The sequence below is a fragment of the Melanostigma gelatinosum genome (assembly GCF_949748355.1).
Source record: "Melanostigma gelatinosum genome assembly, chromosome: 13".
Classification (NCBI taxonomy): domain Eukaryota; kingdom Metazoa; phylum Chordata; class Actinopteri; order Perciformes; family Zoarcidae; genus Melanostigma; species Melanostigma gelatinosum.
This window is the reverse complement of record NC_136646.1, coordinates 19383886-19407070: the sequence shown is the minus strand read 5'-3', so window position 1 is coordinate 19407070 and position 23185 is coordinate 19383886. Positions and strand designations below refer to the sequence as shown.

Below are 23185 nucleotides of genomic sequence, written 5' to 3'. Positions count from 1 at the left end.
CATCTGTAGAAGATGGGGTCAAAGATCCAAGCGGAGCCAATGCGTGTCCTGGTGACTGGTGGATCTGGGTTGGTGGGCAAATCCATTGAGCATGTGGTGCAGCAGGAAGGTGGGAAACTGGACGGAGAAGAATGGATCTTCCTCTCCTCCAAGGATGCTGATCTTGTGTAAGTTTGGCTTCAATTGTACTCTTCTACCGAACTATGCCTGGAACAAATTAGTCTATAATTGATGCGTTTCGACACTTATACTAGAATACATGAAGTCAAATAAGAACCCATATAGGTTGCAACGTCCCTTTTCAAACCTGCATGTGTCTCAAGTCTATATACAATTGTGAATAAATGTTGTGTTAAAACACGGACAGAGATGTCGGGCAGACCAGGGCTGTGTTCGAGAAGTATCGTCCCACTCATGTCATCCATCTGGCTGCAAAAGTCGGAGGACTCTATCTACACATGAGGCAGAACCTGCACTTTCTGGTGAGAGATAATGGATGATTCACCATAGCTGACGAATTGTAAACTGTTATAAATATATTTTTAATGTAAACATGGGGTCTGTTGAAAATATATCTGCATTGAATTTAAATTGTTACGTCAGTGACAGTTTGACACTTTCACAGAGGGACAACATCAAGATCAATGACAATGTACTCCAAACCGCTCATGAGATGGGTGTGACCAAGGTAGTGTCTTGCTTGTCCAGTTGTATCTTCCCTGACAAAACCACATACCCCATCGATGAGACCATGGTAAGCTCCTTCTCTCTTTTGTTTGTTTTAGCAACACACTTCCTGTTACTTTCTTCAATACAGGGGGATTTGTGGGTGTATTAGGTGGACTTGCAATATATATATATATATATATATATGCTACAGAGCCATGAAATGAAGTTCACTGTTGACTTTGGCGAAATGCATTGATTTAACTTCATGTTTTCTGTAATGCCCCACTCTCCCAGCTACACAACGGACCACCTCATGACTCCAATTTTGGATACTCGCATGCAAAAAGAATGATTGATGTTCAGAACAGGTAAGCAGTGCAGACATGGGTGGAGTGTGGACACATCAGACATGCTTTAATTGTTAACAAAGGGCTGTGGAGGGAGCAGCCAATCAGGCAAATAGTTTCTAGTTTGTCTTAGCTCTTATTTATCTTGAGGCTGTTTGTATGGCATTGACGCATGTGCTGTCAGACAAGTTCAATTTAGGAATGTCACAAAGCACAATGTTCTCTGTGAGGCGTGAAGCTAGCTAAAGTTACCATGACACTTGACACGCTTTTTACCGTTGGAGGTGTGCAGCTGGAAGAGGGAAGTGTGTTGTTAGAGCTCAACTCATGTGAGCCACCAAGGGGAAACAAAACAAACGTGTGTGAGCAGAAAAATGTTCATCGTTTCTCTGCATGTGTGTCTGTCTGTGTGTTGACAGGGCGTACTTTCAGCAGTACGGTCATTGTTACACAGCGGTCATCCCAACCAACGTTATCGGCCCCTATGACAACTTCAGCATTGAAAATGGTCACGTGCTGTCGGCGCTCATTAACAAGACACGCAAGGCCAAAAGTAATTACACGAATCCATTTTCACACACAAATACGGACTGAGAATAGTAGAACAAAACATACAAACAGTCAAAAAGAGGTAAAAGAGTATTTTTCTCATGTCTCTCTCACAGAGGAGGGAACTCCATTGACTGTGTGTGGCTCTGGAGCTCCTCGAAGGCAGTTCATCTACTCTCTGGTACGAGTATTAGTATATATTGCTCTTATATTTTACTGTATAGGTGTGTGCTTCGATGACAATTTCATTTTTTTCTGGATCTAAATTGGCCAAATGTATCTCTGACTGTATAAAGATAAATGAGTATGATAACATGCTTACATGTCGACTAAGAACGTGTCCATTCTCTGTGTTTACTGTCAGGATTTGGGTCGTCTCATCGTTTGGGCCCTGAGAGAATATAAAGAAATTGAACCCATTATCCTCTCTGGTAAGTAGTACTGTAGTCAGCCTTAGTTAGCATTGTAGTTCCCTTCTGGGTAGCTTTTTTATTGTGTGGTAAGAAAATGTGGGCGTGAGACACAGTCACCATGTGTACGGTTTAATCATTCACTTTTCACTGTGGATTTGTCATCAGTGGGTGAGGAGGAGGAAATCTCAATCAAAGACGCCGTGGACATTATTGTAGAGGCTCTGGACTTCAAAGGCATAATACATGTATCCTTTCAACATTCCCCAATGCAGAGAGCGGTTTATCACATTGAGATGTCTGTGCATATGGCTTTACTTCTGAGCAGTGGCAGCTGGTCAATAGAGGGCCATGGGGCCTGGCCCCACCATGAGCCACACAAAAAAGAAAGAAAAAAAAAAGAATTATAATAATCATAAATTATACAAATTGTCAATATTTGTGTTTTTGAACTATGGAATGTACCCAGTAATGTGTGTAAAATATGATATCTGCGAAAAATATATGCGTTTCCTGCTCGTCCTCTCAGTCTGTGTACACGACACTCTGATAACGCGCAGCTTGGGGGTCCTAATCGTTTTGGCCCAAAAGAGGCGGGTCTATGAAGCAGTTTAGCCAATTGCTGATTAAAGATATAAATGAGTGACATACAATTTAGCCAATCAGCGCCCTCAAATAGATTCAGAGTGGGGCCAGAACGATCAGGCCCCCCTCGCTGCGCGTTCTCGTCAGGAGAAGTCTCTACAGGCGAGCGCCCGCGCCACGAGCAGTACTCCTCCAAGACCCGTTTGAGAGGAGAACTTTGGCGGAGATTCTGCAGCCAAAGAGCTGATATCAGATCAGCCTGACCTCACAATCAGACAGCAGACTCGCGGGAAAGGGAAGCAGTACATGCGAAGCTTCACTACTAGCTGTACACCGGACAGGTTTGGCTAGCTGGATGACGTCATGCTAATAATTTATTTAGCTTTTTAAAACAACGGGGACGGATCCAGCATGGACAGTTACAGGAGTGAGGGATGAGGAGGTAAGGAAACATGAGAACACCAGGACACACATGAGAACTCTGTCAAGCTACATATTATGCAAAGTGAACATCTTTTCTTCTACATAGTTGTCCTCAGTCTCATCTGCTTAACTTGGTCATGGAGGCATCAACATGTAATAGAGATGTTAAATTAACAGTGAAAACTCATCATAGCTTAATTTAACATCAGTATTCATAATTACACTTCATGTTTACTTCTCCTGATCTTTACCTCCTATAACAAGGTCCATAGGGGCATCTCAATAAATAAACATGTTATATTATATTTAATAAGTGTTATTTACTGATTGTTTTCGTGTTGGAATAAATGTTAAATATTTAACTGCCAAGTAATAATGCGTGTTTGATACTTACATTCTTTTGCATTAAATCATACTGGGATGTTTGCTGAAATTGATAGGATGGCCCGACCTAGAACATGTTCCACCAGCCGCCACTGCTTCTGAGATGCCTTTGTGAACCTTGGATATGAAGTACATGCTTTAGGTCAACAGTAAAGAACCGATTGACTGTATAAAAGCTCCATAAGGAGTTGCTGGCTTAAAAACGAAACATGTAATTGGACATTACCAATATAATGTAAACAATCTCTGTTCTTGCAACCAACTGAAACTTCTCCCGCGTGCCACGTGTGTAAGAGAACTACGGTTGTCGTCACGATTCTTATATTCAGGTGATTATACACAAAATAAAACACTTATAATAATAATAATATATTCAATTTCTGCTAATAGATCCCCTAAATGCTACGCACTGTTCCTTGAAGTGCAAAACCCACACAGATCAAATCCAGTCTCTCCTTGACCCCTCACACTAGTTTGACACCACCATGTCAGACGGCCAGATAAAGAAGACAGCCAGCAATGCCAAGCTGAGACGCTACCGCCCCGACTTCTCCTTTACACCCCTTAAAGAAGGTTTGATCTCACTTTGCTGGACTTCTTCATTATAAATGTGTGCTGCTGTTGTTTTAGCACTTCATTTCAAGCCTCAAATTGAGCACTTAATTTCAAGCCTCAAATTGTAGGGCTGGGAATGTATCATTATTATATTGGCTTCGTAATATGAGACTCGATATTGTCTCCGATTTTGGATATTGTAATATCTTCCTCAGGTTTTAAAGGCTGTCTTACGGTAAAACAATGTACTTTTCTGAACTTAACAGACTGTTCTAGTTGTTCTATTACCTTTAGCCACTTAGTCATTGACTGCAACAAAACAGTGAGTCAAGCTAGCTGGCTGCTAAGAAAAGCATTTTATTTCCCACAAACATGAACAAAGGGTACTTATCAGATGTCAGTCCTGAAACGCATGTGTGTGTGTGTGTGTGGCAGTATATAGCAATAACAGAAATTGAAACCCAAAAGAACAGTGTAATGCCGGTGGCAGAAATGATCTCATCTTCCAGAGAGCCAGGCTGCCAAACAAAGAAGGTATTTAGGACAGAGCAACAGCTGCGCAGGTGTGGCTCATCCAACTGATATTACTCCGAACAGCACCTGCAACAGATAACCACAAACAACAGGGACACCTAGTGTATGAGAGGAGGAGGGTCGTCACAATATCCACATTACTGATGATTACTCATCAAAAATCTCACCGTGTCAATATTTCGTAAAAGTACACAAAGAACAAATCAACCCGACAATAACGTTGGTAGTACTGCGTACATAATCACATGCATGGAGGCAGCAGAACAAATTTGACTTTTTTCAAGATTCAAATGGGAGCTTTGAATGAATATTTGCATGGACCCTCAGCTTGACGGTGACTTGTTGGTTTCCTCTTTTTCTCCTTCTAGCTATAAAGATGACCTGCAGCTGGTTCGAGAGCAACTACGACATAGCCCGGATATGAAGTGACCGACCATTAACACCACTCTTTGGTTCTGGTGCCGAGCAAGTTGTTTTCACTGTACAATATTGGTTCATTCAGTGCCACAATAAACATTGCTGAACATATTCTCTAGCCCTTGTGTTGTCTTCACTTTCAGTGTACACTACTTGTCCTAAGGGTCAAAAATGACCCGCCTTCACTAAACCCCTAAAATAAAACAGCTTGATTGCATTTTGAATCCCAAATCTATTTTGCATGAAGGAACAACCTGTCATTCATCACAAACGTTTTGAATATCGAAGTGTTTCCTCTTCACAGTGCAGAAAGACTGTGTTTAATCTGGAATCCACTTCTCCCAGAGCTCTCTTACGGCCGCAAGTTTGTCGATCACACGCCTTGCAGGTCTTTACTCACGATTATGAAATCGTATAATTTTTGAGAAAGTATAAAAGACATCATGTCAAGTGACATCATTGCACAGAAAATCGCCCTTCCACTCTCTGCATCCCAAAGACTAGATGCAGCCTCGCCTCGGGACCTATACACACCTGCTAAGAATAGCAGCCCGAGCAGGTCAATCTCCATCCATTTCCAGTTGTCTGGGGGTACTGTCATCTGCTGCACCTCAATCGCTGACTTTTAGGCAATACGCAGTTTGAATAATAAAAATATTATATCGTCATTACAGATACATTGACCTACGATAGACAGTACGATGGAGATGGATTGTGATTCACTGAACTTGTATAGAGAAGCGTATTTCCACCACTTCACATAAAATACTGTATTATGCTGCTAAATTACAGTTGTCTGCTGTTATTGTTAATTTACGGCATTAACTGTTCATTTACATTTGAGGGATGAACATTAACATTAGTTGTGGAATACTGTAAGATACCGTTGAAAATCCACTGTAAATTTACAGCAATTCATTACAGTGCACATTAACGCGTTATTAGAGGTGTTCTTTAGCTCCACCTTCCTTAATGATCTAAGATTCTAATGAAACCGTCAGATATTTCATCATTTGGAATGATTAAGAAAAAGTCCATGATCATAATAGAATATATGCTAACCGCACTCATGCACAACAGTGGATGTATTGCAGGCTGAAAACACATTCAGCACACCTCTAGAAACTAAATAAAGAACTAGTTCATGATTATATTTGAAGTCCTTGAGGATGCAATCTTCCAACTCAAGTTGTAAAAATGATCCGTTTACAAAACCTTACTTCGCAGGTTAGATTGAGATTTGAAATGCTATTTTAGTTTTCTATACGAAGCATATTTATCAAAAGCTTTTGCTCTATTAAATTTCCATACACTAACATTTGTATAAAAATAATAAAAGACGTAGCCCGTTTGAGTATGTTGAGATGAGGGATGGGGTACAAAGAGTAAACTCTTACACAGCCACAGTTTTTACATTTTATTGGAAAAAATTCTCCAGAAAAACAAAACAAGTTAAAGACTTTTTTTTCAATCATTAAATTCCAAGTTAAACTGTTCACACATGGAAACAAATCGAGATGTTTTTCTATTATTTAACGTGAGATTTCAGGGAATGAAAAACAAATTCAGGATGCTTAATACTTAACACGAACAAAACAAAATACTTTCTGATAAATGCCACCAGTAAAGACAGTTTCAACTTCCGATCCTGTGGCATGTCACAGGACAGCATGTTTTAAAACGGACACAGACCCCCTCAGGGGGCCTCGGTTTTATGACTGAAGAGGTTCACTCCCTCTCCACCCCGTCGCTTATTCGGTGAGGTAGAAGTGCATTTTGTCGTTGACATTCTTGCGCTCCGGATTGAGTCGCTTCAGGATCTGTGCCAGCACGTTGACGGTCTGCTCACTGCTCAAACCCGTGCGCTTGGTCTGGAACTTCTTCAGCAGGTCTTTGGTGGTCATCGGCTTACGGATCAGGTATCGGCGGACTGCTTCCTCCGTTAGCTGCACATCACTGCGGAGTAGACGGACAGAAAAGAACACCGGTTTTTTAACCTGTTCACAAAGACCAAGTTCAACATTTAAACAAAAAATATATAGTTTGCAGTTTCACCGTAAATCTCAGAATCGTTAAATAACTTAAGACTGGGAACAATCAAGTACCTGGAGCTAGGAGTGGATTTGCCTGATGGGGGTTGAGGCGTACTCTTCCCAGAGGGAGCAGGGCTCTGACTGCTGGGCTCCATTTTGAGCCTTTTGGCAGCTGGTGAGTCAGCGCTCGGACCCGGCGCCTGTCTCTTACCTGCAGGACAGACAGATTTCGTTGGAACAGAATAACGAATCAGCGACATCAATGGCCACTTTTGAAAGTTTCACACAAATACGTCGAAATGGGGTATGAGGAGGCACCTTGCTCTAGCTTGCTGGCAGCAGCGCAGAGTGTGCTGGAGGTGGAGGCAGAGTCTATGGATGGTGTCCCGGGGCGACTGCCGGTCCTGGAGCTGCCTGCTGAGCCACGTCCTCCACGTTTAGGAGGCGTGCGCTTCTTCTGAGACGGGGAAAGAAAGAGGGATGCTCGAGGAGACGCTACAAACATGGAAACACAGAACCATCCGCACAGCACAGTAATTGAAAATATTCAGGATGTTACTAGAGACGTGAAAGAGCCACATCATTGACTCTTAGTAACTGATCATCCTGTTACTTACGACCAAGTTGAATTTGAAAGAGAAAATGCACGAACATCCACTTATGCAGCCACGCACACACTAATCACCATGAACAGAGCGGAGGCCGTCTCTCCATCGATGTCACTGTCGTCCGAGCTTTCTGACTCGCCGCTGCTGTCTGTGACACACAAAACCACACGACTCAGCATCAATGCACTTGTCTTCATGCATCGAGCAGACGGGAGTGTCATTTAACACTGCTTATGTTTATTAAGCGTGTATGTCGTCAAACCCTTATCTGTCTCCGCGGGGTCTGCACCTTTTTTCTTCTTCTTTTCCGTTTGGACCGGCGTTTTCTTTCCATCCTCTTCTTCCTCCTCCTCTTTCGCTTCCTCTTCGTTGGGTTTCTCCTCCTCACTCTCTTCCTCACTTTCAGACGCCTCATCGATCCCTATAAAAGGACAAACATTTTGGAAGGAAAACAATCTAAATACCAATCATTCATTCCGTAAAGCCAGTAAACCCCAAAACACAACAACTTAAACACTTTGTGTGCATTGAGTGAGGACATACACTCATGGATACGACTATATAACACATGCATGAAATCATTCTCTTCTTTTCATTAAGTGATTAATTAAGTGATTAGACCTGACCTTTGGGATGATCCTCTCCTTTGCTGCTGGGCTTTCCCTTTTCCTGCTCTTCGTCTGAACTGCTCCGGGAAAACAGAATGACATGCTCGTGAAGGAAGAAACACAGCCAACGACAACATGTTGTATCGCGCACACAAAGTGGGAGTCTTCGTGTGAAAGGACACGACGGATCTGACCTGCTTTCATCCGACATGTAATCCACCTCTAGACCCTCTTGGTCCCCGTCATCGCTGTCCTCCAAGGCCTCTTTGTCGCTGCTCTTTCTCTTCTTCTTCTTTCCTTTTCCTTTGCCCGTGTCTTTCTTCGCCTTCGACTTACCGTCTCCATCTGTCCGATGAAGAGGTGGGTGGAAAGGGGGAAATCACACGATGACAGAGGGAATGAAAACGTGTACAGCTATGGCAGACTGAAGGAACATTGAATACTGCAATCCTGTTTAAGTGTCTTTAAACCCATCCTTTTCCTTCCTTCTCACCTTCCCCCATACTGCTGTCGCTGTCATCGCTGCTCATCTCCAAGTCGTCCTCCAGGTCGTGAATGCGCAGATCGCCCCCTCTCCCACCCCCCTTCTTTTTCTTCTTCCCGGACTTCTCATTCTCATCGTCATCATCGTCACCACCACCACCACGCTCCTGCTCCCGGAAACGTCTCTGAAGCATGATGCTAAAGTGATTCACCACCTTGTTTCTTCTGTAAAGCGAGGAGAATGTCTGATATTAAGTGTTTGACACACCGGCACCAGTTGGGTAAACCAAGTACTTATACATATATATATTTTTTTTTAACTAAAAATTGCCATCCCTCCCATGTTCAACCCCTATTCGCACCTGCCCCACTCCTCCTCAGCCTCCTCAGCAGTGAGAGTTCGGTGCTTGGCCTGCGGTGTGAAGTTGTACCAGCCGTTGACTGGGAAGGCCTCAAACGCTCCATCAGGACACTGAGTAAAGATGTAGTACGATGCATTTTCTGTAACACCGCCCTTCTTTACACCTTTGAACCTGTAACCGGTAGAGATAAAAACAGTAGAGATCCCCATGAAGAACATTTGAAATTCTCTAAAAGTATAAAGAACAAACATAAATATACGTGTGCTCCCTCCGAACCTAACCAGGTTCAAAGAGAGACATGTTGGTTAAATGAGAGTGAATCGGACTGTAGTGAAGTATTTCTTTCTCCCCACCTCTTGCCGGCCTTGCCATTGACCTTAAGAACCCAGGGCTGATCCTCCATTTTGAACTCTCGTTTCACAATACCATACTTCTTCCGGCGCGCTTCCTCGCGCTGCTTTTTGCCAAACTCACTGCCAGCTGCGCCGTCCGCTGCCTCTTCCTCCCCGTATATCCGTCGGGCACTCATGTCTCTTTCCATACGAGCCTGAAGGAAGGAAGGGAGAGGAAGGAGTTAAGAAATGTAAGTCGCTACATGCTTCTTTAAAACACTCGTCTTAGACTTCAGATTTTCTGTATTCTTTTCAGGGAAACCACGCTGCTTGTCATTTCTCTCTGTGCTACACCGCTGACAGGAAGCCCACCTGAGTCCAGGTTGAACAGTTGACTCTGTCCCCTGAATTGAAAGCCATGATGTTGTACTTCTTGCTGGTGTTTCTATGGGACAGATCAACAAAAAAAACATTAACTTTAGCTGCTTATTCCTATTGAGGGTCACAGGAATAGTATAAACAATACACTATGTAGTCTAACTAACCAATTCTTATTTGTCATGTCACATTTCAGCATCAACACACAGGACTACCACAAAGGTCAGTACGTACACATACGATCATTTCATCTACATTCTTAATACAGAAGTCTGCGTCTGAGTAGCTCTGCACGCCTTGTCGGCTCACTTTCCCTCCTGAGGACATTTGCATGTCAGGCCATGTTACTCACTTGGGAACTCGCACTGTGTATTCTGTGGCCGAGGAACTGCTGCTCCCCTGTAAGACAAACAGATGAACATTTATTTTGGAGGACTTTTGTCTCTTGCAACAGACCACCATCCAACTTTAAAATGAGATAAATAGTAACAAAAGGCTGTCTACATGATATGTGAAGGCTATGCTCTTATTTCTACCTTACAGTTAACTTGTCATCATGTCACAGCGGTGTACAAGTACAAGATCAGAACTTTATTAGCGGGTATAGAAGTCAGGTTTTGTAGTTGAACGACGAGATAAAACTCACCAGCGAAGTCATGGTTGTCTCCGTGGTTGTTATTAACACATCAACAATGGGTTCAGGTTAGTTGGGCAGCGTTACACTATAAAAAGAAGAGTTACGTTAACCAGGTTAAATGTGAATAAAAGCGCGCACACACACACCTGTTTCCATGAGGGTTAACTAACGTTTAATAAACAATACAACAAGTATTTTAATCATACAATAGTCAATAACTGCAACATAAAACTTGATAACGTCTCACACGGACTAAAACGCTTTGTACCGTTAGCATCTGATGCTAACACAAACAGCAACAACACGCTTAAACAGCAGCTTTAGCTGCAGTCTGTGGCTCGTGAAAGCGATGCTAAGATTCTCCAGCTTCAAGCTCATGAGGCGTGCAGGGACACACAAATACAGGAATACAGAGCATTTAGACATTTAACAGAATTTAAATGCATCTGATTTACCGGTGCGCGTACTCCCACTGTACTTATTCCGTTCCTATAAATAGTGGTGAGGAAACACAGACTATGAATAATGGTTCCTAGTAAGTTCGCCCGCTCCGTCCTCCTTTCATTGTTGAGCTCGGGTTGGCCATGTGTTCAAGCTACCTTTACTGTGCCACATCGACAATATGTCATCGTTATTACCTTTATAGAGAAATTAACAAAACCATGTTGTCTATATTGTATTTCAATTGTGAATTACTCAGTCGTGACTTTATTTTGAAAGTATACACCGGACGTTTTGGTAAACTGTGTTTGAAATCCTACTTGAGTACGTTGTGTATGCGTTACATGTTTTAATTGTTGTTTTAAAAACGTTATGATTTATATGCATACTGACGTTTATGAAAATTATTTCTAAACATGAAAAAACGTATTGTTATGAACAATATCTTTATTATCATGTATGCCTTGATTTAAATATTCACATCTCTAGCTGGTCCACAGGCCCCACAATTGTCACTAAAACAACTCCGTATCAACAGTTATTACCAGTACTGATGTTGTGTTTGTAACAATCACAGTAATATTAAATTGTGTGTATTTCAATCAATATCGATCGTATCTGATGTAAACGCTTGACATTAATTTGATTGTCGTACTGTAGTTCCCCAGTGTGACCACTGGGGGGCAATGGACACTCATGAGTAAATATACAGGTCAAATCCAAGCATCAAGGTAACGACAAAATAGATGAATAAAAGAGATTCAACAACCGAAAGAGACAGTCGTGTTTATTATGTTGGTATTATTCTGTCAGATGTCCCTCTTAATATTTGGTAATATCCTGTGGGTGTGATATCATTTTACTTTGACACCAGTGATCTTTCCTCATAATGTTGTTCAGAAATTATTTCTTTCATCTCATTCCTTCTTTTGGTATCAGCCTTGATTTCAATGCAGCATTTTCACTGGATTTTAAATTTCAGTTAACGAGACCATGTTTGCAAGATGTTCACACAGTAGCTGCTGCCTTAAAAAAAGGACCAGTGTGTTTTCCTCTGTTTGTGTTTGCAGGGATTTGTTGGTTATTTACATACAGCCTAGCTGCACAACCATGCTACAGTTTTACAAGACAAATTGACATGACAGGGGAAGCACGCACCCTCTCTTCTGAGGTGTTTCACTCATGAATTTATAAATGTCCAGACATATTTACAACCACTCAGAAATGGTGACTTTGACAACAAAAGGAGCAGTGTAGACTTTTTTTTATCTGATGTTAATGCCTCACTGTACATGGGCTTACATCGAAATACCCAAGAAGAATATCCAAGGCATGATTATATAGTCTTAAGCATGTTTACTTTATCCAACAACATTACTCTCCAACAGAATTACCACACATTTACCATCTTTATGATTGACAAGAAGATATCTCAAATAAAACATTTGTCTTTATTTTGCCTATGTGGGGAATTTTTCAGCATCATAAAAAAACCTCTTCATTGAAGAATGTTATCGAACATTTGGCTTTCTATTTACCACCATAAATGCATCCATGTGAAATATGAATAACAGGTAAACCTCCTGTTGATGATCATGAAGCTATAGGCCAACACAACACAACCACAGCAACAAAAAAGAATTCAAATTCAACCCAGAAACATATACCGCACACTACAACATGTTCTGAATACTTTGTATTGCATTCAGAACATAGTTTGGGGGTGATCCTCTTACTACTAAGCAGATGGGGACTTTTATAAATGTTAATGAATTGCAGTATGCCTCTCACCTCTGCTCCCTCCTCGTGTCTTGAGCTGTGTCACACGTAAATCATTTTGCATTGGTTTTTGCATTGGTGCCAAACCTTGTAAAAACAGTTTTTGGATGCTGTGCAAATCAACAAAATGTAGGTGTACATGGCTTAAACTGTGGTACTTGATGTTTTGTGGAGTCCGACCTGTCATGATGAACTGCTGTGCCTTTTCACTGCTCCTGGGTGAGTTAATTCATGTTTCATATAGTTGATGTGTGACAATGAATTACTACGATAAATGAAACGACTGTTCACTTAGAATAACCCTGCTAAGGCTGCACAATTGTTTTAATACCTGTATCTGGATTCAGATCTGCCTCCAGAGTAAACATGTGCTTTTTATTTTTTAACCAAATGCAGCAATGTTTTGAAAATAAAATTGAGTTTACTCTATGAATACTGTATATTGGCAGTATGTTGTAACAAATGCTGTTGTAATTTAGTCTTATGAATACGTCTTGTCAGCGATATCATCCGAGCCAGCTCAACATTGAGATCATTTCTATAACAGTCTTGCATATAAATCTCACACACATTTTAAGATGATAGAAATGATGTTTAGACTTTTTTTAGAATGCATAAAAACAATACCTCTTCTTTGTCTTTGTGATTTATAGGTTCCCTCTTCATCCTTGGCCATTGTGTTTTTCCTCCTGGTAAGAATGATTTTCACTTGTAAACATCAGATACAGATTCTGCTTCTTGGTGAAATATTTTCATCATTATTGACATATGCACGATTTTCTGTTCGACACAGGTTCTTGTGATGGATACACGAACATAACTGACACATGGCGCAACTACTTATTTGAATCAACCTCCTTTCCTGGCTTTCCATATAATGATGCAGATCTTGTTTCGCAATGGTGGCGCTTCACAGGGATTGGTGGAGACAGACTTTTGACAAGCTGCCATTCAGGCCATCGTGGTGGTAGCCATTACCCCATCTATTTGCGCTACAGTCATCCAACAACTGAATCGGAAACTCCGACAACCGGGTCTGGATATTATTGGACTGGAAGCTGCAATACTGGTCCTACGATATCTGTGGTCCTCTGTCCTGAAGGATTCTACATCTACAAACCATCAAGTCACCCACATAGCAGTTCGGCTTATCCAACCAGTAAGGGGTTATTACTCACTGACATCCGTTGCCATGTACTTAAGTGTATATTTCAGTTCATGTCCCACTAAATTATGTGCTGCTAACTGCAGTTAAAGAGATACTTTTATCTTTCACCAAGAATATTGTTCGTCTATTTGATTCTCTCTCTGTGTGTGTGTGTGTGTGTGTGTGTGTGTGTGTGTGTGTTTTGTCTCGGTTTAGTCCATGCTGTGTGTGAACCAGACTCCTGTGGACCCCTTGCTCAGTGTACAAGTGGTGGAGGCTGTATTTGTGTTTCTGGGTATGAAATCCCCCCAACACACCTACCCACACCAGATTCATACGGTTGTATTGGTACGTACAGTTATTTCATCTGAACTGCAGTAAATCACAGTGGGATATATAATCACCGGAACTATGTTTTATCTCCCGTTCATTTCATTCATCACACCATTAAGATGTTTCATTCATTTCATTTTGTGAACATGTACCGCACTTCGCACCTTAAACTCCTGTCTGTAACGTCTCTTGGCAGACACAAATGAGTGCCAGGTGACTGCCGGAATTTGTGGTCCCGACGCCAATTGTACCAACACCATTGGATCACACTCCTGTACCTGTCTGGATGGATACAATGCTGCAAATCCAGCATTACCACCTGGAACTTCCAACCAATGCACAGGTACCGTTTAAAAAAGGTCTCGCTGTCAATCTTGAGCTGCGATGACATTATTGAGTTCAGGCTGATACACAACTTTCTTTTTTCCTTTGTAGATATTGACGAGTGTCTTGACAATGTCTGTGGCGATGGTGGGACCTGTCTCAACAACATAGGAAGTTATGTGTGTAATTGCCATGAAGGCTACCAGCTTGTGCCCGACGCAACTCCACCTTGCCAAGGTCTGTTTTCAGTAATGTTACACATCACCGGATGAACAAGACTTTTTCTCATGTCCTCTAAGCTATTAACAGATGTAGTTCTAAATGTCAAAATATGAATATGAATATGACATTTTTGTGAAACCCCTGTTTCAGCACATTTATTTTGGAGTAAAATCACTTATTCCTCATTGATTTTAGCATCTTCACAATTTCAAACCAACTGTGTTGAGTGTTCCTTCCTCAGATATTGATGAGTGTTTCAACTCCACCGTCTGTGGCCCTGAATCTGTTTGCACCAACACACCGGGAGCTTATACCTGTACATGTGAGCTGGGGTACACACCGACCGAACCGGACCAGGAGCCCAGCCAGACCAACATCTGTATTGGTATTTAGATTGATGTTTTTCAGATTCAAGATGTTTTTCAGCAACTATCGGAGCAGATGGAAAACTGCAGCTCAATTGCAACCTCTAACAGAAGTGAGGAGTCACACACAAAGCTATCTTGTTCGTGTATCATGTATTTGGCAGATGTTGACGAGTGTGACAAACATGCCACCATCTGTGGTCCTGATGCCAACTGCACAAACTCAATCGGATCTTACACCTGCACCTGCTTCCCTGGTTATCGGCTGAACCACCCAGGTGTGATAGCCAGCATTGCTAACCCATGTACAGGTGAGTGCCCATGTTCACTATTAGTGTGATTTTGCTTCCATATACTTTACTATTATGTGTTTAACAGTGTGTGTTCTCTCTCTTTACAGATATAGATGAGTGCAGTGAGACACCTGGTTTATGTGGTAAACTAACTGTGTGCACTAACGTACCGGGGACCTACTATTGCTCTTGTGCTGACGGATTCTACCCTTCAACTGGACTCTTTTGGAATGTCGGGGTCACATTTTGTCAAAGTGAGTTTAGGATGCAATTGCTTACAGTATATAAAGTACACTACCGTATCCTGATGTGCTCAATTTCTTGGTAATTTTCATCTGCACTGACTCACCAGGTCTTCAGGACATTTTAGATGAGATAAAACCCCCAGAGGTAAGGATCACCAGCACTGTCAAAGAATGAATGATTTTAAAAACTATAACAACACGCAGGTGTCTTAATCTAATCTAAATTACACATGCCGCAATACAATCGGTGACTTGTAATGTGAGTAGGCAGAGGTGGCAATGTTGCAATATTTCATGTTGCAAAAATGTTTCGATATTTGCCAAAATATATTATCGCTCCAGCTTATTACATGAACGATGAGGCTATATGTTTGTGTATTTTGCTGCAGGGTCAGACAAAAGAGAGAGCTTTTCTTGGCAACATGGACCAAGAACTGAAAGACAATGAGGGCCTTATCTTACCGGACGCAGTGAGTAGAAAACAAGGAGCGGTGGTCCTCTCCAATTTACCTTTAAATATGTGTTTCCATGATAGATCACTCACTGCAATAATGATCGATACACTTTTGTTATTGGTCCTAAAATCATTGATTATGAATGCAAGGTTTTTTTAAACTGTGCCATTGTACATGGTTGGATGCTCTGAAGTGTAATGCACATTATGTTATATTCTCTCCCTCTTTCTCTATTGTGTGCTTTATCTGCAGACTGTGGCAAACATCTTCTCAGCATCTATGGTACTTGTTATTCCATAAATAACCTGTGTCACTGTAGCTAGCACGGCGTTTGATGATGCTCTAATCCTACTTTGTGTTTGCATCATCAGGAAGGTAATTTATTGAAATATTCAAATTCTTGCAGGAAGTGTCAGGTGTTGGACCACGTGCCAGGTCACGCAAGGTGAGTAGCGAAGGAGACGGGGAGACCGGCAGTGTGATCCTGGACATCTCAGACCGTTTAGTGTCTGCTATAGTGCAGCCAGGTCAGAACCACACCAAGAGAACTGTGAAGTCTTCCACAGTGGGTAAGACATGTTCATCTCAGTTCACTGTAGACATTTACTGTATGTGTACTGTGCGGATCATCAAAATCTAAAGACTGACCTGTGTGTTAGATTTAAGTCTTGAAACTATCGGGCCTGGAGGCAAAAATGCAAAGAGCTCTTCGCTCTCAGCCAAAGACAACACCATGCAGATCAACCTGGAAGGTCTGGCCAAAAATAACAACGGTGAGAGAGAAAAGATCATAATGAAAGAAATGATGGCAAATGACCAAGATTACCAGATTCATTTGGAAGATGATGTCCTAAAAAGTAGAGAAACTGAAAAAGAGAATTATATGTTCATGAAGTGAAAACACAACATGGTAGAAAATGAAATGGGCTAAAACATGCAAAAACCCTGTTGATCCGCTGGACATTTCCAGGTTCTGCAACAGCGGCCTTTATGACATTAACTGGGATGGAGAGTCTTCTCAGTCATCAATACCTTAAAACAGTGAACATGACAGAGATGTACTCGGACGTCATCACCGCAATCTTACCGGCAATGAACAACACCAACCTCACTGAGCCCGTCAACTTTACCATCCAACATAAGAAGGTGCTGCCCAATGTTTTCTATCCATCTACCTTTTGAGGAAACACACGGCGTGCTATCGTTCAGCATATCTTAAAATCTTTCATCAGATGGTACCTGAGTCTGGTATGGTGACCTGCGTGTACTGGGAGGACAAAACAGAGGAGGGAGAAGGAAGTGGCAAAAAGACCAAGACCATGCGTTGGTCGGAAGAGGGCTGTTGGGTTGCATACACCAATGAAAACTACACGGTGTGCAGCTGCTCCCATCTATCCACGTTTGCCCTCATCATGCAGATAGGGGAGGTATTATAGATGTGTGTGTGTGTGTGTGTGTGCATTTGCTAATACTCCCACACACATAGCCAGGTTGATCACAGTATGTGTTTGCCTGTGTTGTCATGTCTTCTCAGGCTCCACCGGAGAATCCTTTCATAGAGTGGCTAAACCGAATGTGTGTGATTGTCGGACTATTCTTCCTCGCTTTGGCCATCTTCACCTTCCTCCTGTGTAGCTGGAACCCCAAGATCAACAACACAGCCCGTCTTCACCTCTGCCTCAGCCTCTTCTTCTCCCACCTGCTGCTGCTGTGGAATGACGAATATGTTGAACATGAGGTACAGCAAAGACCCTCATGGGGTCTCTCCCACGTGTATTCAATGTGAACCATCTGACCCATTCTTCGGTGAGGCTATTTCCAGGAGCATTTCTTTGTTTTCAAGATATACCTTGTGTGTCCACAGCTGGCCTGCACCGTCATGGCGGGGCTCCTCCACTTCGTAGTCATAGCAAGTTTTGTGTGGATGCTGCTGGAGGCCCTCCAGCTCCACCTGTTGGTCCGGAGACTCTCTAAGGTGCAGGTCATCCAGAGAGATGGCCTCCCAAGGCCACTTCTCTACCTGATTGGCTACGGCATTCCATTTGTGATTGTGGGTATTTCTGCACTGGTATATTCTGATGGATATGGTGCTACTGAAGCAGAGGTGTGAGTATGACAAACAGTAAGACAAACACTCATATTCTCCCGTATGTCTGCATCTAGGTTGAAAGGATTGTTTGTTTCCTCTTGCAGGTGCTGGCTCTCCAGACAGCGTAATTTCAACTGGGCTTTATCCGGCCCTGTGATTGTCATCCTTGCAGTAAGTACATTGCATATTAGCAGTTGCATCCCATCTGTTCAGCGGAAATTCAATCAGCTCAGCCTGGTGTGGTCTCTGACATTAACTTGCTCTGTATGGACCAACTGGAAAACTAGCCAACATGGACGTTGCATTTGCCAAAAAAAACTAATGATGAAAAGGTTAAGCAGTGGAGGGCCAGGAAGTAGTCTTTACCAGCTGTGGATGAATGTTTTTCTTTCTTTCTTGGCAATATGCTGCTCCATATCAGCTCAGCTTCTGTGTCTGTATTTTTCTTTTAAGCTTAATTGGATATTGTTCTGTGCTACTCTATGGAGTCTGAGACCCACACTGGCCAGCATGAAAAGTGATGTTTCTCAATCCAAAGACACCAGGTATGGCTGCTCAAGATTATCTTTGCATTGAAATGAAAAATCGGTGGAATTTTGATGGTCTTATGCAGGTACATCATTTGACATGAAACATATTAGTTAAATATAATTTGCAAACTGACAGAGGAAGTGTCAACACAAAGTGTTATAAACACTGTACTCAGTCGTCATCTGTGTTTAAACTCATTAAATGTCATTGTTTACAGGGTGATTGTGTTCAAGATCCTGGCCCAGTTTGTCATTCTGGGCTGTACCTGGATTCTGGGCCTGTACCAGACAAACCTTTTCTTCCAGGTCCTCTTCATAGTTCTTAACTCCCAGCAGGGCACCTTCCTCTTCATCGTCCACTGCCTGCTCAACAAGGAGGTAGACTCTTTATGCGGGGGATGACTCTTTCTGATATATTTTCAATCCACAGAGGACTTCTAGCAATGACAGCAATAAAAACAGCCATCTTTTTTTTGGATATCATTAACATATACATCTGAAGGAGTTGTCTTTCATTGTGTTTTCTAGGTCAGAGAGGAGTACGTGAAATGGGTGACCTGTTCTTTCAATAAGCGCAAAGAAAAAGGATCAGTGGTGAGTTTTAGTCACTCAAACAACAATGCATGATCGCACTTTATTAACAGTGAAATGTTCATTTTCATTTTAGCACACCTCATTCTTTTTGAGGTTAATATGATCCACAAATACACAAAATAGTAACGGACAAAACAACATGCTCGGTGTACCTGCATGTGTGAACCTCTGATACGAGGCTCGATTCAAAAAGTCTTGCCTTTCACTGATCTGTAGGAAGCTTTCTTTCAAATGTCATGCTGGGATTAGAGTTTGTGTAATGTTGCATGCCTCTTATTTGAGTGAAAATAAATAAATATGAAAAATGTATTTCTACAGAGAGATGCACCATCGGTCTCCGAGGACATTGGCTGAAGAGCAGACAGGCTAATGACTGTCACGAAAGAGAGACGTGCAACAGGGAGGAGATATGAAAGCCCTATCCACTTTCAACAAGTAGTCATTACATATTGTTATTTTATTGTTGTTTTGGTTGGGGATGACAAGTCATACAATGTATATGTGTGTGTGTGTGTGTGTGTGTATACCTCATCTGTATCTACTATTATTCATCAAGACTTTTTCTGCTTTGTATGATGTTCACTTGGAGACAGCAAAGGAAAAAAATGATGTAATCATTATTTCAGTTCTTCCCTTGTTCAATGCAGTCCTTTTTGCTTAGCTCTATAGGTCACGTTTGTTGACATGTGGAACCGTACGTGCATAATTATACACATAGCTTATGAATACAACGGTTCATAAAACCTCATGACAACCACTGGCCTCTGCAATGCACAGCTACGTGTTTGTGACACGGCCACAGCAGAGTATTGGATCCATCCTTTCTGACCACTTCTGTTTCATCTGTTACGCATGGAACCAACATGCGAACTCTGCCGAGCACAAGTAAGTAGCTCCATGTTCAGTGGTGGGCAGTGCAAAAGTCAGAGCATTTTCACAAATGTAAGCTCTCTCTCCTATGAATTAGTCCATAGATGACTCAGGCATGACATTGTTAACTCATCTGTAAATATTAAGTGCTTCTACTATTGTGATGATATTGTTTTGAGTCTATAATAAACAGTCGTTGTCTCTGAGTTCCCCCAGTTGTTTACTGACATGTATCCAGTGTTTTCACACCTCATGTCTTCCCATACAGGATAGGTGGGTATCATGTGCCTCAGCTATTCGATTAGATAAGCGGTGTGGAAACATGTGGAGTGACAGGTGAATTATGTTTCACCAAAAATGAGGCAAAACAAATGTACTTAAATAAGTAACAGAGTTCTGGGCCGATAAAAGTTCACTGGACTGAACTTAACTCTATGAAATGCTAACTAACACTGGATACAAAAAGAACGGGCTAAACAAACCTCACAAAGACAAAAGGGGGTTAAAATGGCTGATCAGACCATTTTTTAAATAAAGGGGTAATAAATACAAAGACAAACATTACCACCGACATTACAGATAACACAGACAACAACACAGGAAGATGAGTCTATCAGTGAAGATATTTAAGCAATTAACCAAAACAAAAGCAACAACAAACTAATGAAAGACACGAACAGAAATCCCAATCCTCCCCTGATGAGATGTCTTTTGGTACATTCTAAAATGGCCACTTCCTGATTTAAGGGCTTTGCTTTAGGGAGCCATCTTTTGCTCCAGTCTGAGAAGATACCCTGCAGCAGCAGCCTCCTCACCGAAGGAGTGACTCAAAGGAATAGGAATTTGAACAAAATAACTACGGAAGTGAAGTTACTGAAGTTAAGTGACAAATAAGTCAACAGTGACTTCACTTTTCACATGGGGAATCAACTGTGGCTGAAAGCTCAGTGTTTGTTGGACTCATCCACCGCCCCTCCTTACTGTGTGGGCTTTTGTGGTCTTCATAATCCTCTTTCATGATTACTTAAAACACGGCACATTATTTTTCAAAGGTATAGCAACGAACGCTGGATGAGAACAGCCAGAACTATGAATAAAGACCCACCTGGCTTTACAGGAAACGTGTTCCTTCATTTCATAAGGAACAACACGGCAGGTGATGTGGCGGTTTACCTTTACACTGAGCGGAAATTCAATCAGCTCAGCCCGGTGTGGTCTCTGGCTTTAACTTGCTGTGGACCAACTGAAAAACTAGCCAACATGCACTCAAAGGTCAACACAAGGTGATGCATGAAGCTTTCTCCAAACAGAAATTCTCCCTAATTATTAAGGGCGTGAGTGTATTTGCTGTCAAAGCATTGTGGGGTAGCAGGCAATGCAGAGCAATGTAGAGCTAACCAGAGTCACGAACAAGTGGAGGGGTCGAAAAATGCAGTTGTAATTTGCCTGGATGCTGCATTTGCCAAATAAAAACTAACAATGAAAAGGTTAAGCAGTGGAGGGCTAGGAAGTAGTCTTTACCAGCTGTGGATGAATGTTTTTCTTTCTTTCTTGGCAATATGCTGCTCCATATCAGCTCAGCTTCTGTGTCTGTATTTTTCTTTTAAGCTTAATTGGATATTGTTCTGTGCTACTCTATGGAGTCTGAGACCCACACTGGCCAGCATGAAAAGTGATGTTTCTCAATCCAAAGACACCAGGTATGGCTGCTCAAGATTATCTTTGCATTGAAATGAAAAATCTGTGGAATTTTGATGGTCCTATGCAGGTACATAATTTGATATGAAACATATTAGACACACCTTCCTCTTCATCGTCCACTGCCTGCTCAACAAGGAGGTATTCTTAATTGATCTGAGAGAGATGAGATGACACTGATGTTCGACCTACAACCTTTGAGACCGTGGATCTGGTGTTTTATGTCGATGATGTGTTGCATTGCTTTTCGTGCAATGGTTTGCTTTGCAGTCCCTGTGTGTTTTTTGTATCGCATTGAATTGTTCATTTGTATGCTCCAGGTGTGAGAGGAGTACATAAGATGGCTGACATGCTCTTGTGGAAAAGACAGATCTGTGGTGAGTCTCCGGCAACACATCATCTCAAGCATGTTGGTTTGTACTGGATACCAATTTCAACAACGCTCATCCTGATTTATAATGATGTGTTTCAACAGAAAGATGCACCTTCGGCCTCTGAGGATTTGGACAAGCCAGAGGGACAGACGGACGAGGGGAAAAAGGAGAAATCCTGATAAAGTAGAAGGGAGAGCTGGAAAAGCATTTGTATGTCGTTATAATTTAGACATTCTAGTTCAATGAATGCAAAAGGTGACATGTTTCAACATGTCTACACCTTGAATGGGTCATTGTTGCTTCTGGTTCTAGCTTGCCATTTTCATTGTCTGAGGACTGAAAGTAAAATGTTCAAAAGTCTCAAACGGTGAGGGCTAAAGTCTCAAACGGTGAGGCTTAAAGTCTCAAACGGTGAGGTCTAAAGTCTCAAACGGTGAGGCATAAAGTCTCAAACGGTGAGGCTTAAAGTCTCAAACGGTGAGGGCTAAAGTCTCAAACGGTGAGGCTTAAAGTCTCAAACGGTGAGGGCTAAAGTGCTACTCCTCATTGAATTACTGCAGTCAGGCTTATTCGTGCCCTTTGTTGAACAATACAATGAATCATGCTGTGTTGACTTCATCGTTTAATGTTGAATTGCTAAATACCTTTTAGATGTAGATGTAGGAATTTGTCAAGCTTGAAAGTTAAAAGCTTTTCGGGAAGCTGCCGTTTTGTCCTTTCTACACTATGTCCTTGTGACATACGGTAAATGACCGTCACAGATTCATGTCACACACTAAGGCTCACAGAAATATTTGTATAAAATGAGGCTGATATTATTGAAAGTCCTTCGCTGTTATAAAGCACAGTGAAGACTTGTCGAAATTGTCACCATCTCTCCACCTGATTCATTTGCTTGGGTCTAGCTTCCACACACATGCTACTGACTACACCCTGAGTCTAAAGAAACAAACTCTACTCAGTAAAAACATTCGTGTCTCAGTTGTTTCTCTCCCTCTCAACACGTACTGTATTTACATGAGAGCTGGGACACTTCGAGGTGTGTCGAACTTTACAAGACAAATTCAAGCCACGAGCAACGCCAACATACCTCTCATTTACATTGTTTGCAT

General features: G+C 41.8%; 3 protein-coding genes across 3 annotated transcripts; 2 read left to right on the top strand and 1 right to left on the bottom strand.

The window, feature by feature from the left end:
• Window positions 1-36: 36 nt before the first annotated feature.
• Window positions 37-4880, top strand: LOC306786714 (GDP-L-fucose synthase-like; the record flags this gene model as incomplete). Its single annotated transcript, XM_079281560.1, has 10 exons — window positions 37-167; window positions 368-482; window positions 626-754; window positions 964-1037; window positions 1436-1569; window positions 1682-1746; window positions 1930-1996; window positions 2144-2223; window positions 3841-3940; window positions 4825-4880. Exons 1-10 carry the CDS (start codon window positions 40-42, stop codon window positions 4878-4880), a joined length of 948 nt encoding a protein of 315 aa, XP_079137686.1. The 5' UTR covers window positions 37-39.
• Window positions 4881-6277: 1397 nt separating this feature from the next.
• Window positions 6278-10821, bottom strand: gtf2f1 (general transcription factor IIF, polypeptide 1). The gene is made up of 14 exons (XM_079281278.1): window positions 10770-10821; window positions 10324-10399; window positions 10030-10076; window positions 9672-9744; window positions 9321-9514; window positions 8968-9138; window positions 8616-8830; window positions 8317-8467; window positions 8141-8199; window positions 7804-7935; window positions 7592-7662; window positions 7225-7363; window positions 6979-7117; window positions 6278-6829 (listed from the first exon to the last, which is right to left on the bottom strand). The coding sequence occupies exons 2-14, from the start codon at window positions 10333-10335 to the stop codon at window positions 6625-6627; spliced, it is 1608 nt and encodes a 535-aa protein (XP_079137404.1). The 5' UTR covers window positions 10336-10399; window positions 10770-10821; the 3' UTR covers window positions 6278-6624.
• Window positions 10370-22252, top strand: LOC306786713 (adhesion G protein-coupled receptor E3-like; the record flags this gene model as incomplete). The annotated part of the gene is made up of 20 exons (XM_079281559.1): window positions 10370-10379; window positions 14211-14357; window positions 14450-14575; window positions 14802-14945; window positions 15090-15236; window positions 15326-15472; window positions 15571-15608; window positions 15853-15933; window positions 16171-16200; window positions 16325-16487; window positions 16578-16691; window positions 16889-17064; window positions 17151-17345; window positions 17453-17656; window positions 17783-18024; window positions 18112-18178; window positions 18461-18552; window positions 18756-18915; window positions 19066-19131; window positions 22175-22252. The coding sequence occupies 20 exons, from the start codon at window positions 10370-10372 to the stop codon at window positions 22250-22252; spliced, it is 2427 nt and encodes an 808-aa protein (XP_079137685.1).
• Between the last annotated feature and the right edge of the window lie 933 nt (window positions 22253-23185).